This window comes from Engystomops pustulosus, chromosome 1, assembly GCF_040894005.1.
Source record: "Engystomops pustulosus chromosome 1, aEngPut4.maternal, whole genome shotgun sequence".
In the NCBI taxonomy this organism is placed as follows: Eukaryota; Metazoa; Chordata; class Amphibia; order Anura; family Leptodactylidae; genus Engystomops; species Engystomops pustulosus.
Window position 1 is genome coordinate 204211082 of NC_092411.1, and position 17132 is coordinate 204228213.

Genomic DNA, 17132 nt, shown 5'->3' on the forward strand with positions numbered 1-17132 from the left:
TTAAAAAATAACAACAGCAGTTTCTGAGCTACAACTGGTTATGAGAAAATGTGGTGACAACCAATGAGGCCATCCTTAAAACTTACCCAGAGGTTTCCACTTCACTTTTTACAAGCTACTTAAAATAAAATCTGTTTTAATTAGTTAAATAACACCAATGCAAAATAACTTTAAAGGTTATTGAAAAGAATATATTTTTCTATAACTACATTTATGTCATTCCATGTTTATTTAGAGCTGTCTATTTGACAATACAATTATTAGCCTGGTGCTCATGTGGGTAAAAGCTGACAATTGCTCTGTACTTAAAGTGTAACTGTTATTTGTATGTATATGTATTATGTGTATGGGAGAATGTAGTGAACATTTTTCTAATACACTTTATTAATAAATTTAACTTTGTTAGTTAAAAAATCAAGCTACTCCCTCCCATAGAGATGCATATTCCAGTCTGTACAGTGTGTGTCTATGGAGGCTGCATGAGCTCACATCTAACCTCCCTGTGTTTGATTAAACAACTCTGAGCATAATTTATAATGCTCATCTTCACAACCAAAGCATACTGCAGCCAGGTAGAGAGCATAAAGGGTTAACACTCACAGCTGTGAAGAGAACACAGCTTCTTTCACAGCTGTGAAATGATGGTTACAGTTTAAAGGAGTTTTCCCATGAAAATTTAAACTTTATCCAAAGGATACATCGGACCCCCGTTCTAATGATCTGTGGGGGTCCCATCACTGAGACCCCCACCGGTTACCAAGTTAGACCCTATCTTGTGGATAGGCCATAACTTGATTTGTGTGAAAACCCCTTTAAAGGAAATCTACCATCATAATCAAGCATGATAAACCAGTGGCACGTACACATACAGGTACTGTGGCCATGGTAATCCTCTTATATTGGTTATCCATGGCCTCATTTTAAAGTCAACTTTTAAATGTATGCAAATGAGCCTGAGCAGTTGCCTCTCTGTGATTTGGCTTTACAGACTGGTACACTGTCTCACCATCACCCTGCTTCCTCAGCACTTGTGCAGTGAGCAGAAATTGGAAAGAAGAAAGTGCTCCCTGCAGAAGTGCTGTGAAAGCAATGGGATGGTGAGACAGTGTAATAGTTTATAAAGCCAGTTCACAGAGGGCTAGGGCAGCCACTCTGGCTCATTAGCATATTTAAAAAAATAGATTTTAGAAGGAGGCCATGGATAACAAATATTAGTAGATTACCAGAGATACTGTGCCTGGATCTATGAGTAAGTGTCCCTGGTTTATCCTGATTTTGATGGTAGACTTCCTTTAAAGTAGATCTCCATGTCATCTTGTTGGTAGAGAAATATAATATTTTACAGATTGATTAATGTAGGTATAATTAAAAGAAAAGGTATCTCCAGAAAATGTCATATTTTAATACATTTTTAAGGAATTTGATCATTTTCATGCTGCAGCAAGCCCACACAAAACGATGTGGGTCCCAAAAGATTAGTGATGCTCTACTCTTCTATTAACATTCACACAGTGCTCTGAACGAAAATATAAAATACAGCGGCACTCACCAAAGTTTGGCTTGATAATGCGCTAGACTAGCGCGAAACGGTCCGTCGCCTGGCCCCGCTCTATTTCTGTACGCACCTCAATAAAAAGATTTCTTCGCACCGAGTTGGAGAGTGCCGCTGTATTCTATATTTGCATTATGGACTGCCTTTGCTCTTGCTGAGCACCACCGCTTTACAAATTTGTGCAAGTAGGCCTAACCACCCTGCCAAGATCCTTGCCGGGTTCCACTGGGGATATATATTTTCATAGTCGGATGGTGCCAGGTCACTGTTTTCTTCGTTGATGACAGTGCTCTGAACACAAACATTTAGGTAACACCAATCCATGCTTAAGTTGCTGTCAATAAGTGCAGTCACCCCCTCATCCCCATGAACTGTAAGCTCTTGTGAGCAGGGCCCTCACTCCTACGGTTTCATATGACTGTTGTTAGGCCACATTCACATGACCGTTGGGGGACGTATATACGGCCACTGTATATACATCCCCCATAGGCCGGGAAAGGGCACATGAAGCGGTACCCGGGAGAAGATAGGACATGTACTATCTTTCCCCATATTACAGCGCCTTGTGCCCTGTATCTCTATGGAGAGGGGTGGGGGCGAGCAGCGCTTACCCCCTCCTCTCTGTACGTTAGTGTGAATGTAGCTTTACTCTGTAAGTCCTTTTTATATTCGTATATGTTCCCCAGAATTTGTAAGGCACTATGGAATTTGATGGCACTATATAAATAAAGATTATTATTATTATTAATATATAGGGTCCTGGAGCTAGCTATAGTCTGTGCTGATATTTGCATTAGGGTGGCCCCCAGGCATATCTTTTTTGCAAAAAATGTCCCAGTCTACAACCTGACATTCACTCACAAAGCACTTATTTACACGAGCAGAAGCTTCCTGTTAAAGTAGGCTGGAGGAAATGAATGCTCAGCTAAAACAGGCAAAACATACAAAATGCTGATTGGAGGCCTGATCCAACTTAAATACACCCACATCTATGGATTCAAGCAGCTTTTCTTTTGTTTAAAACTGTACTGTAATTCATGTGGCCAGCAATCTTAAGAATAATACATGAAAATATTTTAGTTTATGTTCGGAATCTGAAATAATTGAAATTGGTATAGTTGTGCTCATTTAGATACAATAACCTTCTCTTATGAGTTCATTCCAAATCCATTATAACCTTTGTATGTTATTGATTAATGTAGGTATAATTAAAAGAAAAGGTATCTCCAGAAAATGTCATATTTTAATACATTTTTAAGGAATTTGATCATTTTCATGCTGCAGCAAGCCCACACAAAACGATGTGGGTCCCAAAAGATTAGTGATGCTCTACTCTTCTATTAACATTCACACAGTGCTCTGAACGAAAATATAAAATACAGCGGCACTCACCAAAGTTTGGCTTGATAATGCGCTAGACTAGCGCGAAACGGTCCGTCGCCTGGCCCCGCTCTATTTCTGTACGCACCTCAATAAAAAGATTTCTTCGCACCGAGTTGGAGAGTGCCGCTGTATTCTATATTTGCATTATGGACTGCCTTTGCTCTTGCTGAGCACCACCGCTTTACAAATTTGTGCAAGTAGGCCTAACCACCCTGCCAAGATCCTTGCCGGGTTCCACTGGGGATATATATTTTCATAGTCGGATGGTGCCAGGTCACTGTTTTCTTCGTTGATGACAGTGCTCTGAACACAAACATTTAGGTAACACCAATCCATGCTTAAGTTGCTGTCAATAAGTGCAGTCACCCCCTCATCCCCATGAACTGTAAGCTCTTGTGAGCAGGGCCCTCACTCCTACGGTTTCATATGACTGTTGTTAGGCCACATTCACATGACCGTTGGGGGACGTATATACGGCCACTGTATATACATCCCCCATAGGCCGGGAAAGGGCACATGAAGCGGTACCCGGGAGAAGATAGGACATGTACTATCTTTCCCCATATTACAGCGCCTTGTGCCCTGTATCTCTATGGAGAGGGGTGGGGGCGAGCAGCGCTTACCCCCTCCTCTCTGTACGTTAGTGTGAATGTAGCTTTACTCTGTAAGTCCTTTTTATATTCGTATATGTTCCCCAGAATTTGTAAGGCACTATGGAATTTGATGGCACTATATAAATAAAGATTATTATTATTATTAATATATAGGGTCCTGGAGCTAGCTATAGTCTGTGCTGATATTTGCATTAGGGTGGCCCCCAGGCATATCTTTTTTGCAAAAAATGTCCCAGTCTACAACCTGACATTCACTCACAAAGCACTTATTTACACGAGCAGAAGCTTCCTGTTAAAGTAGGCTGGAGGAAATGAATGCTCAGCTAAAACAGGCAAAACATACAAAATGCTGATTGGAGGCCTGATCCAACTTAAATACACCCACATCTATGGATTCAAGCAGCTTTTCTTTTGTTTAAAACTGTACTGTAATTCATGTGGCCAGCAATCTTAAGAATAATACATGAAAATATTTTAGTTTATGTTCGGAATCTGAAATAATTGAAATTGGTATAGTTGTGCTCATTTAGATACAATAACCTTCTCTTATGAGTTCATTCCAAATCCATTATAACCTTTGTATGTTTTCCTTCTAATTTGATTTGGATTTCCTGTCTAAGATAAGTTCATTTATAGGAATTTCCTAATATATCCATGATATTATATAACTTGCAACATTTAAGTAGTTTCGACCTATTTTTAGTGTTGTTATCTGCAGAGCATTGTTCTGTGCATGAGTTTTATTGGAGATGATGAAGATGGACTTTACTGATGACAAAAAGCATGTCAACCAAAAGTCATGCAAGGCAAACAACACAGGACATAAAAAAGAGTCCAGCTTGTAAAGTCCGCAGATTTCCTTTGGGCCTGTGGTATGACGCTGGCTATGCTACATTGGTTAGGCAACTCATCTCTAGACACATTGGGAGAGTTATGAAAGTGTTGGTGAATAGACCGGTGCAGAGTTAGACTACATAATATGATTATGCACCAGATAAATCATGCTGTTTGATTAATCTGGAGTAGCCAATGCTTGTGGAGTCTACAAGACTGAATTTTCACCAACTGAGTTTTCTGACTCACAGACTAAGCCATTTGCCTTTTCTAGAAAATGGTCTGAAACTCTTAATAAATGCAGTGCAAGCCATTGCAGGTGAAAATTTCTCCAGAATTCTGGTGCAGACAGATTGATAAATCTCCCAAATTCTTTTTGTCCAACAGGAGTTGCCACAGGCTTTTCCCTCGCACACATAGGTCTTACTTGACCTGTCACTCAACTTGCATTGCTTCTCACGTCTGCCAGGTCAGTATTACTCTACCCATCCACCACACAAAGCTCTGACTGCCAGCTGTGTCTGTTCTCAGGCAAGGTTATGGCATCTGCTGTGTGACTAGGCACTCGTCCACTGGGAGGGGCTGAAAAGGAGCAGTTCCCCCCCACCCTTGGGAAACATGTGACCTTTTCAAATATATGAATAACTCCCCTCACTCGGGATTGGCTGTAGAGGAGCAGGGGGCGTCGCTAAGCCCAGTGATGGGTGTTTTCATATATTTGAAGAGGTCACATGGAGAAGCTGTTCCCCAAGGGTGGGGGGGAAGTGCTCCTTTCCATCCCCTCCCAATTGGCAACTGCCTAGTCACACAGCACATGCTAATGAAAGGTACAATATAACATATCTTTTTTTCTGTAAAACCAATTTTTAATACAAAAAAACTTTGGCAGTGTATGTGCTATGCTCTGTGGGGACTGGGGGAGTGCTAAAAATGGGTCTCCTCGTGACAGGTTCCCTACTGTGAAGTATGTAAAATACTCCCTAAAAGATAGATAAAATGGCGAGTAAAGAGGCTGAAATCCAAGCACAATTACTGTAGGAAGAAGTTCCAAGGGTTTCAACATAATGTATCTGTTGTCAGATCAGCACATACTATAGATCCTTTGAAGAACAATTACAAGAACGGAATATATACCAATGACTTACTAGATATTGGATATTAAATGTCTGGATACATACAGTTTATTGTGAGCTGGAGCTGTGTACTAGATACTTTCAGGACTCTAACTAGCAAAATGTTTTTTGTATTGTGGAGCACTGTGATCTGAGGAAAAAATGTGTGATTCATCCTAAGTATACAGTGATAACCTCTGCCCTATGGTGCAAACACATGCCCGAGAGGTAAAACAGAAAATTCTGCTGTGAAGGAAAGTATCTTCTGCTTCCTGAAACTCAAGATTACATTTTGTTACTAAAAGTGAAGTATGGGCCTAAATTTACATATTGTACACTTTGTCAGTCAAATATAGCTTATACGTTCATATTATAAAAAACAACATGGCAAAATTTAAAGAGGGTGAACAGTTCAAGGAAATAAATGCTACTGTTTGCATGATGAAAAGTTATAGTTTTACAATATAATGTAGCTTTCTTAGAAATTCTTACGGTTTCCAAGATCTCTACTTGTTGTCATCCATTGTTTGCTTCCTGCTGTTAAAAATCAGCCCATGGTCATGTAACGCACCATGGACCTGTGTTTCCATCTCATGACCAAGGTCTGCTAAAAATAAACAATGAATGACAGCATGCAGAGATTCACTGAAACCAAATTAGAAGTGTATATATAAATATATAATATATAACAAACTCAGTGGCGTAACTAGGAAAGACAAGGCCCCATAGCAGACTTCAGATTGGGGCCCCCCTTCCCACTTTAAATATTACACTCATATAAATACATATATTCATGTACATAAACATACAGTTCTTCACTCAAACTCACATTTATACACTTACAACATATAGAGCATATACACATCACATATACAACCACATATGGTGCCATATACAGACGTACAGCATATATACACAAAGCACATAAACATCACATATATGTTATATACATATTATAATGTACAATGTGCAGCAAAATATGTATATAATGTTGCACATCCTGTATTCTTTAGTCTTAGGTTGGATGACGGGGCCCCCTGACACTGTGGGCCCCATAGCAATTGCTATGGCTGTTACTACTGTAGTTATGCCCCTGAACAAACCCCCTTCCAACAATGGTTATTTATTATACTGGTACCTTATTATGAGTCATTTGATCCTCACAAAATGTCAGGCAACTGTGCAATAACTACCAAAATGCATTGGATGGACATATTTAAGTATATATTGTAAATCCTTCTAGCGTGTACCATATGCCGTATTATGCAGGTTTTCTCCTTAGGAGGCATAACACAGAGGTACTATATTCCTGGACATGGAGTGACATTTTACATCTAGGTTAAATATTTTTTTTATCAAAGTTGATGTTATGGGAATTGAAAATTGATTCAACTGTTATCTTAGTTTATATGCAAAGTGAGGTAAGGAATTTCCTTATTTGCTCTTTAGTTTTAACACGTTGTCCTCAAACAGAAGAACACGTAAGAATCCTTTTGTCCACATGTATTTCATACAATGTCTAAAACCACTAAAACACACACAAGTCTGTTTGAGTAAAGCATGTTTTTTTTAACTCAACAAGGTTTAATACACATGGGGGATCCATAATGGATATCTTAACTTTCCTTCAACATGCCAGTCCTGGATATTTGGACATACACTCACCGGCCACTGTATTAGGTACACCATGCTAGTAACGGGTTGGACCCCCTTTTGCCTTCAGAACTGCCTCAATTCTTCGTAGCATAGATTCAACAAGGTGCTGGAAGCATTCCTCAGAGATTTTGGTCCATATTGACATGATGGCATCACAGAGTTGCCGCAGATTTGTCGGCTGCACATCCATGATGCAAATCTTCCGTTCCACCACATCCCAAAGATGCTCTTATGGATTGAGATCTGGTGACTGCGGAGGCCATTTGAGTACAGTGAACTCATTGTCATGTTCAAGAAACCAGTCTGAGATGATTCCAGCTTTATGACATTGCGCATTATCCTGCCGAAAGTAGCCATCAGATGTTGGGTACATTGTGGTCATAAAGGGATGGACATGGTCAGCAACAATACTCAGGTAGGCTTTGGCGTTGCAACGATGCTCAATTGGTACCAAGGGGCCCAAAGAGTGCCAAGAAAATATTCCCCACACCATGACACCACCACCACCAGCCTGAACCGTTGATACAAGGCAGGATGGATCCATGCTTTCATGTTGTTGACGCCAAATTCTGACCCTACCATCCGAATGTCGCAGCAGAAATCGAGACTCATCAGTCAAGGCAATCTTTTTCCAATCTTCTACTGTCCAATTTCGATGAGCTTGTGTAAATCGTAGCATCAGTTTCCTGTTTTTAGCTGAAAGGAGTGGCACCCGGTGGGGTCTTCTGCTGCTGCAGCCCATCTGCCTCAAAGTTCGACGTACTGTGTGTTCAGAGATGCTCTTTTGCCTACCTTGGTTGTAACGGGTGGCGATTTGAGTCACTGTTGCCTTTCTATCAGCTTGAACCAGTCTGCCCATTCTCCTCTGACCTCTGGCATCAACAAGGCATTTCCGCCCACAGAACTGCCGCTCACTGGATGTTTTTTCTTTTTCGGACCATTCTCTGTAAACCCTAGAGATGGTTGTGCTTGAAAATCCCAGTAGATCAGCAGTTTCTGAAATACTCAGACCAGCCCTTCTGGCACCAACAACCATGCCACGTTCAAAGGCACTCAAATCACCTTTCTTCCCCATACTGATGCTCGGTTTGAACTGCAGGAGATTGTCTTGACCATGTCTACATGCCTAAATGCACTGAGTTGCTGCTATGTGATTGGCTGATTAGAAATTAAGTGTTAACGAGCAGTTGGACAGGTGTACCTAATAAAGTGGCCGGTGAGTGTATATTGCCTTATATAACTTCTGCCAGCTTAAGTTGCAAGTGTGACAACTGTGATCTATGAAGCTTAGCCAATGGCAGCTTAAAGGAAATCTGCCATCAGAAACAAGCACGATATACCAGGGACACTTACGCGTAGATCCAGGCACTGTGTCTGTGGTAATGTTCTTATATTTGTTATCTATAGCCTCCTTCTTCCTAAAATAAACTTCTGCTGGGAGGGTGGAGGTGTTCCTTCAGAATGTAACAGTAAGTGAATCTGCAGCACGGAGATTGACTTTAGATAGAAGGAGGCCACAAATAACAAATATAAGAAGATTACCACAGTCAAGCACCTGGATCTATGAGTAAGTGTCCCTGGTTTGTCATACTTGAATTGAATGGTAGATTGGGGAAGCTTAAGAAAGTTGAAGCAGAACATGTAGGTGTCTACAGGTGCCATATAGGAGTAAAACTTGATCTTGCAGACACGCATAATATGGTCATAAGTTTGAGCCTCAACATTTTTGTATGCAACTTATACATATACATAAAATGTATACCACTAAAATGAAGCAGGAACTTATGACTATCCAGTGCGATTGTCAAGACCAAAAGTTCATGACCTGGATTCTGGATCTCTGGCAAGGCCCTATGTTTCCACATGCTATGCAAGGGTTAGGACTAAAATTTAAAACTGTAGAGGAGCTTTGGAGCTTTTGGTTCTGTGTAATGCAGGTCACTATCATTTCCAAATGAGGTCTGCAGCCTGGGGTCTTGATTTATATATCTCATCTACACTGGAGTCACCCAAGCCATATGTTGGACCTAACTTTCTTCCACTATATAATTTCTGGAGGTATGCTAATGTCAGGTTTATATAATAGTATACATTGTCCATTAGTTATATTTTATTAATACCTTTGCCATAATAATTAATATGCCATTCCAGCCATTTACCTATAACATTACATGACTAGAATTCATTGATGTAATAATAGTTCATCTATTATTGTATTTTGATCTTTTTGTAAGTATGTAAATATTGTTACATTTCTTATATCTCTATAATGTGTAGTGTTTGAAGAAGGTCCATGGTGAACTGAAAAGTCACTGAAAATTTGCTTTTATAAAAATATATAAAAAAATTGTAAAAAAATATTTTTTTATATACTGTATGCTGTACTGTATGTAAATGCATTGTACTTGGTACACCATATAGGACTTTTCTGCGACAATGTTATCTTGGTGTGCTCTTGCACTTGTTGTAGGGGACAGTGTGTGGGGGCACTTGCTATTGTGAACACTCATTTCGGCCCTATAGAGGCACTCTGAATAGTACACTTATTTGGGGGGCAATTTGCAGACAATATTACTCGGAAAGAAACTATATTGGCTTTGTGGGGATTTTGCTGACATTATTATAAAATAATGGGTCCTGGAATAAGACTTATGGTAGTCTTTGATTAAGTGTTTTAGTCAAACACAGAAATGAATATATTAAAGAGAACCCGTCATGCAAAATAACCCCCCTAAACTAAATATATTTTCATAAACTGCCATTAGAGAGCATTGCCTCTATCCCTTCATTGTCCCTCTACATGCCTGTAAACTTAAGCAATGAGGTCCTAAAGCTGTATGCAAATGACCTGTGAAATGTCCAATGAAGCATTAGCATATTCAATCTGTCCACTCTATTCATGAGTAGGAGGCACAGCCACACCCCCAGTGCATGACTGACAGCCTGTATAATGATGTGAGGCTGTATAATGATGTGCTTCCTGGTGCTGCTGGCCACGCCCCCTGCAGCCTGTGTGTGCATGTGTGTGTGTGTGTTTAGGAGAGATACAACAGCTCCAGGCAGCCATGTTACAGCAGAACATGTCAGATTCATGTGTAGCTGATGTCTGTGTCTCTCACCTGTATATTAGGAGGATGCAGCATGTCAGCAGATGCAGCACACACACTAGCCATGCTTTACTATACATTACACACAGACATGAGCAGGGGGAGGAGAGGGGAGGGGTAACAGGGGTGACATCACTGCCTCTGACCATGTGACCAGCCTCATTTACATGATAAAGAATATGTGATTTTACAATGAATAATGTATGAAATAACTAGATAAATGCTGGGATGGGATCCTTGTGAGCTGCTCCAACAGGTAGAGGTGCCAGGACAAGTGACACAGACCTGATGACAGGTGTCCTTTAACAAAATAATGGGGCACATTTACTAAGAACAGTGCAGTCTGTACTATGTGCAGTTTACATATGTATCGTGCAAAGGGGCGCCAGAGTCAGGGTCAGAGGTCAGAGTCAGAATCTGGCACTCCCTGCACTGCTCCAACTTTTTTTTTTGGTGCACCTTTAATATAGGGCATGCAACCTCTGAGGCCCTCACCTACCTAAAGAAAGGGTGTTTGATTTTCCACACTTACTGATTCCCACCTACAGAACTCAGTGGAGATGTTACAAATATCCACTAAACTCAATAATTTAAAGGGAACCTACCACCACAAATCTACCTATAAAGGTAGATCGGGTGGTAGGTAGATCAATGGGACGTGAGGATAGCCCTTTTAAGGACTAATCCTCACGTCCCCGCACTTTTTTAGTAACTTTTATCAAACTTTTATGCTAATTTTATTATGCGGCTACTGGGCTGTGGAGTAGCCGCATGTTAGGTTACACGAGGCGGCTACTCCACGCCTCTTTTCTCCTCCTACTCACCATCTGCGGCGCGCAGCTGCTCGTAGCTGCGCGCCCTCGTCCGACGATCCTGCAGTCTGCGCATGCGCAGAACAGCAGGCCCGCGCCTGCGCGGTCACTGCTCCGAAGCCGGGGCTGCACAGGCGCGGGCCTGCTGTTCTGCGCATGCGCAGACTGCAGGATCGTCGGACGAGGGCGCGCAGCTGCGTGCCAAAGATGGTGAGTAGGAGGAGAAAAGAGGCTACCGGGGCGTGGAGTAGCCGCCTCGTGTAACCTCACATGCGGCTACTCCATGCCCCAGTAGCCGCATAATAAAATTAGCATAAAAGTCTAATAAAAGTTACTAAAAAAGTGCGGGGACGTGAGGATTAGCCCTTAAAAGGGCTATCCTCACGTCCCATTGATCCACCTACCACCCGATCTACCTTTATAGGTAGATTTGTGGTGGTAGGTTCCCTTTAAGGTTCACTAGACGCCTCTGGTCTTGATATATGATTCTCAGGAAAACCTGTCCCCTTTAAATATAAATGGTATACTTGAGAATATAATATAAATGCTCATGGGTGAATATTAACCTTAGCTCATTTGGTCAACAGCTATTCCTTCTGTCCCTCTCTTACAAGTGTATGCTCAGAAATAAGCTGTTTACAGGATCCTCTAGTAGAGGCTTATATTCTGTATATAACATCTGCTGTTTGGGAAGGGATGTAAGGAAACCCAGATGGTCAGTAGGTTCCACTTAAATTGTATATGGCCTTCTTAGAGAGGTTGTCCTTTTATTCCAAAAACTGTGCTGCACCTCACATGCTATTAATGCTCTATTGAATAAGAAGGAATTTAGCTTAGTTACAACATTACACACTACCCGTGGTCAGGAGAAGATCTGTATTTGGAAGAAAGCTTCAGAAAAACCATTTAAAGGGGTTGTCCAGCACTCCCATTGTCTCATATCTCTGCTTTTGTTTGTTTACAGAGACAGACTCTGCCATCCAACCACTCAGGAGCGGCTGATACAGCATCACTTTCAATTTGTATCAGGTGTGCGGAAGTAGTAAACAAACAATGGCACATCGATGCTGGGCGGTTCCGCGGAACAATGGGAGCAACTGAGGAGGTAAGTATAAAATTTGTATTGTTTTTATAGCGCCCCCAGTATTAATGTAATTTTTTTTTTTTAAAGCCAGGAGAAACTTTTTAAGTTATAATGATAATATTCCCTATACAGATGTATACAGGAGTCCTTTTGCTATTCAGTTTAATATGAATTGATAATTGGCTGCAGTCTACTATTAAATGCAATTAAGTCATCATGTTTGGAATTGTATGTAAATTAGCTAACAGTCTGGATGCCAACTATTTAACAGCCTTTTTCAAATGCAAAGACGGTTTCAAGCTGAATTTACCATTCAACTGTAAATTTCTGTTTGCGGTATATGTTTTAAAGCAAAGGAACAAAGAGATGCTAATAATTTTGACCATTTCACTGAAAGTGACCAAAATAATTAATTGGAACGTGAGCCCTTTCCATACACCCGCAGACAACATTAGACTTTACAGATATGTCACACATCGGTAAGGGGTTAAACTGAGTGCACCAGTTTTTTTGGTGCACTTAGTTTAATGGGCATTCGTCATAATTATAGACTTTCAACATACATTTGGCAGCCAGAACTTACAGAGGGCTGTGATATTAATTGCTGTAAGATCTTTATTTGCTGTGGGGGACATTAGTTAGAAGGGGCCGTGGAGGAAAGTACTTACTGGGATCTGCGGGGTACATTACTTGATGTGGGCTATAGGGGACATAATCAACTGGGGGCAGCAAGGGACATTACTTAATGGAGGCTGTGGGCCTTACTTGGGAAACTTATTTAGTGCTGGGCACATGTGAGGAGGGGGGTTTATGTACAGGAGCAGACGCTTCTGAAAATTCCATGCATAGTCATTGGGGTCTAGCAACACCCCTGTTTTCGCTATTGATAACAACATTGTAACTGATAGTAACCTTGCATACATTGATGTCTATAGGTAACGGAAGACCTTCTATTTTTAATGTAAATTTTGCACTTTTTTACATAATTATTTTACTTGACTCTGGTGTGAACTAGGTTATAGCTGAACAATTCAACAAGGCAAATGCAAACTTTATATCAACAAGCTGAATACAAGCTGAACCATTTTACCACAGCAAATATATAGCTCAAAAATACTATCACATGAATTTATATCCAACCATCAAGATGATTGCTTGACTAATTCCAATAAAAAGAAACTTGCCAAATTCAAAAGTTAAACATTTTGGTTTAGCTTGGCATTTTGTATATGAGCAGCTGAGTAAGCAAAGTAATAATGTAATGTGTAATGTGCAGTGCCATTGATTGGGTTACAGGTGGGGCAAAATTGATTCAAGATGCATGCCAACCACAGTCCAGGGGACACCAACCTATGAAAACTCACTGCAGTTCCCAGGCTTCAAAATCTAGTTGTACTTTTCTACAGACACTTTTTGGTGCCATTATATAGGCACAATACAGCATTGTTTTTTTCAGGAATATGTGACTGTGTTACTTTTTCACAGCATCGTTTTTATAGTATTTGTAATATTATATTTGATTTATGTGTATAGTCTTCAGCTTTAACTTGTAGCCTGAACTGGATTCTACTTTCTCCTTTTTTTCTTTGCAGACATGTGTTGAAACCTCTGAAGAGCTTGAGTGTAGTTGGCAATAGAATACATGTTAAACGTAAGTTTATTACTTAACCTGTCAGTACGTCATCCCAGAAACCAACAGACAATGACAATTGTCATACTGTCAGCATTACTCTGCCAATACCCACTCTGCCAAGGTACTGAAAATACTCATTTTACACATGTATTCTACAATAGGTAATATATAAATCATGCACATATCCAAGACAACATGGTTTTCGGTAATATTTACATTTTGCTATTGCTGATCAGAAAAGTTTTAGATGGACTTGATGTTGTTGAATGTTACACTTACAAACCAAAAATTAAGTACATTAATAATAATAATAATTCTATATTTATATATAACACTCACAGAGTACACTGCGCTACACAGAGCTTGCCAAATCAGTCATTTATAAAGAGATCTGGTAGTTTCTAGGAATTTTTGTTTTTAAGTAGGCTATAGATATTATATCCATCAGCAATGATACACCCCTTGCTCCCTTATAACTAGGCAAAAAATTCACTAAGAAATCTAAAGAACTTAAAATGGTCTAAAAAGGATATTTAGAAAAAAAACTGCTCAAATAATTGCATTTTCACTATATTTTATTTAACAAGCTTTAACCTCAAAACAACACAATATACATTTATAAAGTAAAGGAGAATCTCCACGAAGTTCTTACCTTATTGAAAAATGAATGCATCTCTTCCAGTCCACTACAGCCATGCTGCATCTTCTCGACGTGACTGGCGTTGAGGTTCCCATTCACTCCATAGGTGTCCAGTATGGCTTTAATAAATTCTTGCCCTGTGGTTATATTGTGTTCTCCTTGGGAATGAGCCATTTCTAACCATAAATTTAGTGCAAGTGCTATGGAAACCCATATACTTCCATAGTGCCCTCTAGTACCCATGATACTGAAGCTGTATGTGTTCACTGGATTATGCTATCAGACCAGGCAGCCGGCCTCTAACTACTCAAAACTTGCAAAACTGGTTAGTGACTATAAACAGAGCATATAACAGCAATAGCCAGTTGTGAGTGTTATTAGCATTGGCTATGTATTCCTCCTGCGGTGAAGACTAAGCGTGTATCTATCTTCTTTCACTTGTGCTCTCCCAGTGATAACTCAGCTAGTATTATGCATAGGAACTGCCCTCTGATACCAGACAGTATTAGCTCTTCCCAGTCTGTGGTAGATAAGGGAACAACGTCTCAATGTCTATACAACCTGTATAGTAAAAAAAAAGAAACATACAAATTAATTGAACCGTAAATATTACATCATACAATGTAATAAAATAAATCACTCCAAATATGCATTTCCTTTATAGAGTCCAGTGTACTGTGTGTACCTTCCTTTAATTCCTTTGTCAATGGGGATTTCCTTTCTGTTAACTACTTCGGATATTGGATGGCATCATGTAACCGGTAAATAGAAGCGGGCCAAGTTCTTCCATTAAATGGGTTATTGTGGAGCTCAGCACTGTACATGTACTGTTTGCTCTTTTTTTCATTTGGCCTTGTTATAACACTGTTACACTGTAGTAAATAGCACTTTTGGCTGGTTGCTGCCTCCCTTGAAATATTGTAATCTTAGGAATGAGCAAGTTCTTTTCTTACACAATAGTGAAAGCCTAGGTAGTTTTCTCACAAAATATTTTTATGGTGTATACAAAATAGTAGAAATTCTATAAAAGATGCAAGCCATAGACATAACCAATGATGCAATTCCCTGTAAAGAGGTGCCAGCACATGTGGGGTATCTCTTCAATAAAGTCATTAAATATCATCAAAACTTAGTCAACTCTATGGGGCAGATTTATCAAGCAGTCTGAAAGTCAGAATATTTCCAGTTGCCCATGGCAACCAATCACAGCTCAGCTTTCATTTCACCAGTGCTCATGAATATTTTAAAGGGGAGCTGTGATTGGTTGCCATGGGCAATTGGAAATATTCTGACTTTCAGACTGCTTGATAAATCTGCCCCTATATGTTCATTTGCCTCTCTGCATAATAACAAAATAAATTTTTATTCAGTCATAGGGAAATATGAAATGAGCTATTTTAGCAGTAACAGGACAACTCTAATAAAACGTGAAAAAGTTTTGCAGCAATTTACTACCTTACTGTTATAATCTTTACAGCCCAATTGATACATTGCGGGGGGTCATTTATCTTTATTTTTCTTTCTTTGTTGAGACTTTTTTTGGCGCATTGAAATTTTTTTGAGCTTTTTGGGGAAATTTTGAAATGACAACTGGACATTTGTTTATCATCTATAAGACACATTTATCTTAAAGAAAACTTGTAAAATGTAAAGAAGTGGCTTGAGACATTTGTGCAACATTTTTGAGACATTTGTAACAAATGTCTCAAAAGGAGATCTGATTAAAAAAAACACCCATTTATCACAAGGAAAAAGTAAAATTGATAAATTTCCAAAGAACCAGACAGAAAAAAACACCGGAAAAAACAGCCAAAACAAACAGAGATAAGATAGATGACCCCCTACATCAGTGATGGCAAACCTTTTAGAGATCGAGTGCCCAAACTACAACAAAGACCCACTTATTTATCGCAAAGTGCCAACATGGAAATGTAATTTGTGATTTATGCTCCCTTCTCTGTCACAGTTTTCATTGATAGCAGCACAGTGAGGACACCAATAAAGCAGAAAATAGTCCCAGGTAGAGCTATCACTTTAAAATAGCTCTGTGCACAGCAAGTCCTGGGCTGTCTGGGACTGCAGGAAGATACCTGGAGTCATCTCTGGTGAAGGCCTGAGTGCCCACAGAAAGGACTCTGAGTGCCACCTCTGGCACCAGTGCCATAGGTTAGCCATCACTGCCCTACATGGTACTCACTGACTCAACATGGCTGAATTCCCAAAAGAGTGTCTATTGAGTAGCACTGTGCAGGGCATTGCAAAATCCCCAAATTTCCTATGCCATGCACAGTCCTATTCAGTGAAACATGCTAATGCATGTGTAAATTCATCAGTCGCCATGTTGGAACTTAACTGCCATGATGTCAATGAAAAACACATCAAAGAAGTAATTGAATGTGAGATGTGGAAATTGGCACTGATGATCTGATGACCATATTGTTAGTTTGTCATAATGCAGTTTCCATCACATTTCTTAAATTTAAAGGGACTCTATCACCAGATTTTAAAGGTTGGAGCACAGTCTCAGTGTCTAGATCTGCCGCAAGGAAACAACACCCAGCCTGGGTGTGTATCTGATGCATTTGTAGCATAAAATGCCAGCGATTCAAATTGAAGACTTCTGGGCACTGCTACATTTGTACTTTTTACTTTAATTAAAGGTACAATTGTAGCAGCACTGAGAAGGGGATTTTAATCACCAGGGC

The 17132-nt window shown here is 39.9% G+C and overlaps 1 protein-coding gene and 1 long non-coding RNA gene across 2 annotated transcripts in view; one reads left to right on the plus strand and one right to left on the minus strand.

The window, feature by feature from the left end:
* Positions 1–12174, plus strand: part of LOC140071217 (uncharacterized) — a 69149-nt gene extending 56975 nt beyond the window's left edge. Inside the window, exon 3 of the long non-coding RNA XR_011849094.1 lies at positions 12035–12174. This is a non-coding gene — a long non-coding RNA (uncharacterized lncRNA). The remainder of the gene's footprint in view (positions 1–12034) is intronic.
* SLC39A8 (solute carrier family 39 member 8) overlaps positions 1–15209 on the minus strand; it is a 33319-nt gene extending 18110 nt beyond the window's left edge. Inside the window, exons 1-2 of the mRNA XM_072118627.1 lie at positions 15113–15209; positions 14440–14988 (exon numbers count right to left, since the gene is read on the minus strand). Coding sequence (XP_071974728.1) covers positions 14440–14670 — 231 coding nt within the window. The 5' untranslated portion in view covers positions 14671–14988; positions 15113–15209. The remainder of the gene's footprint in view (positions 1–14439; positions 14989–15112) is intronic.
* Between the last annotated feature and the right edge of the window lie 1923 nt (positions 15210–17132).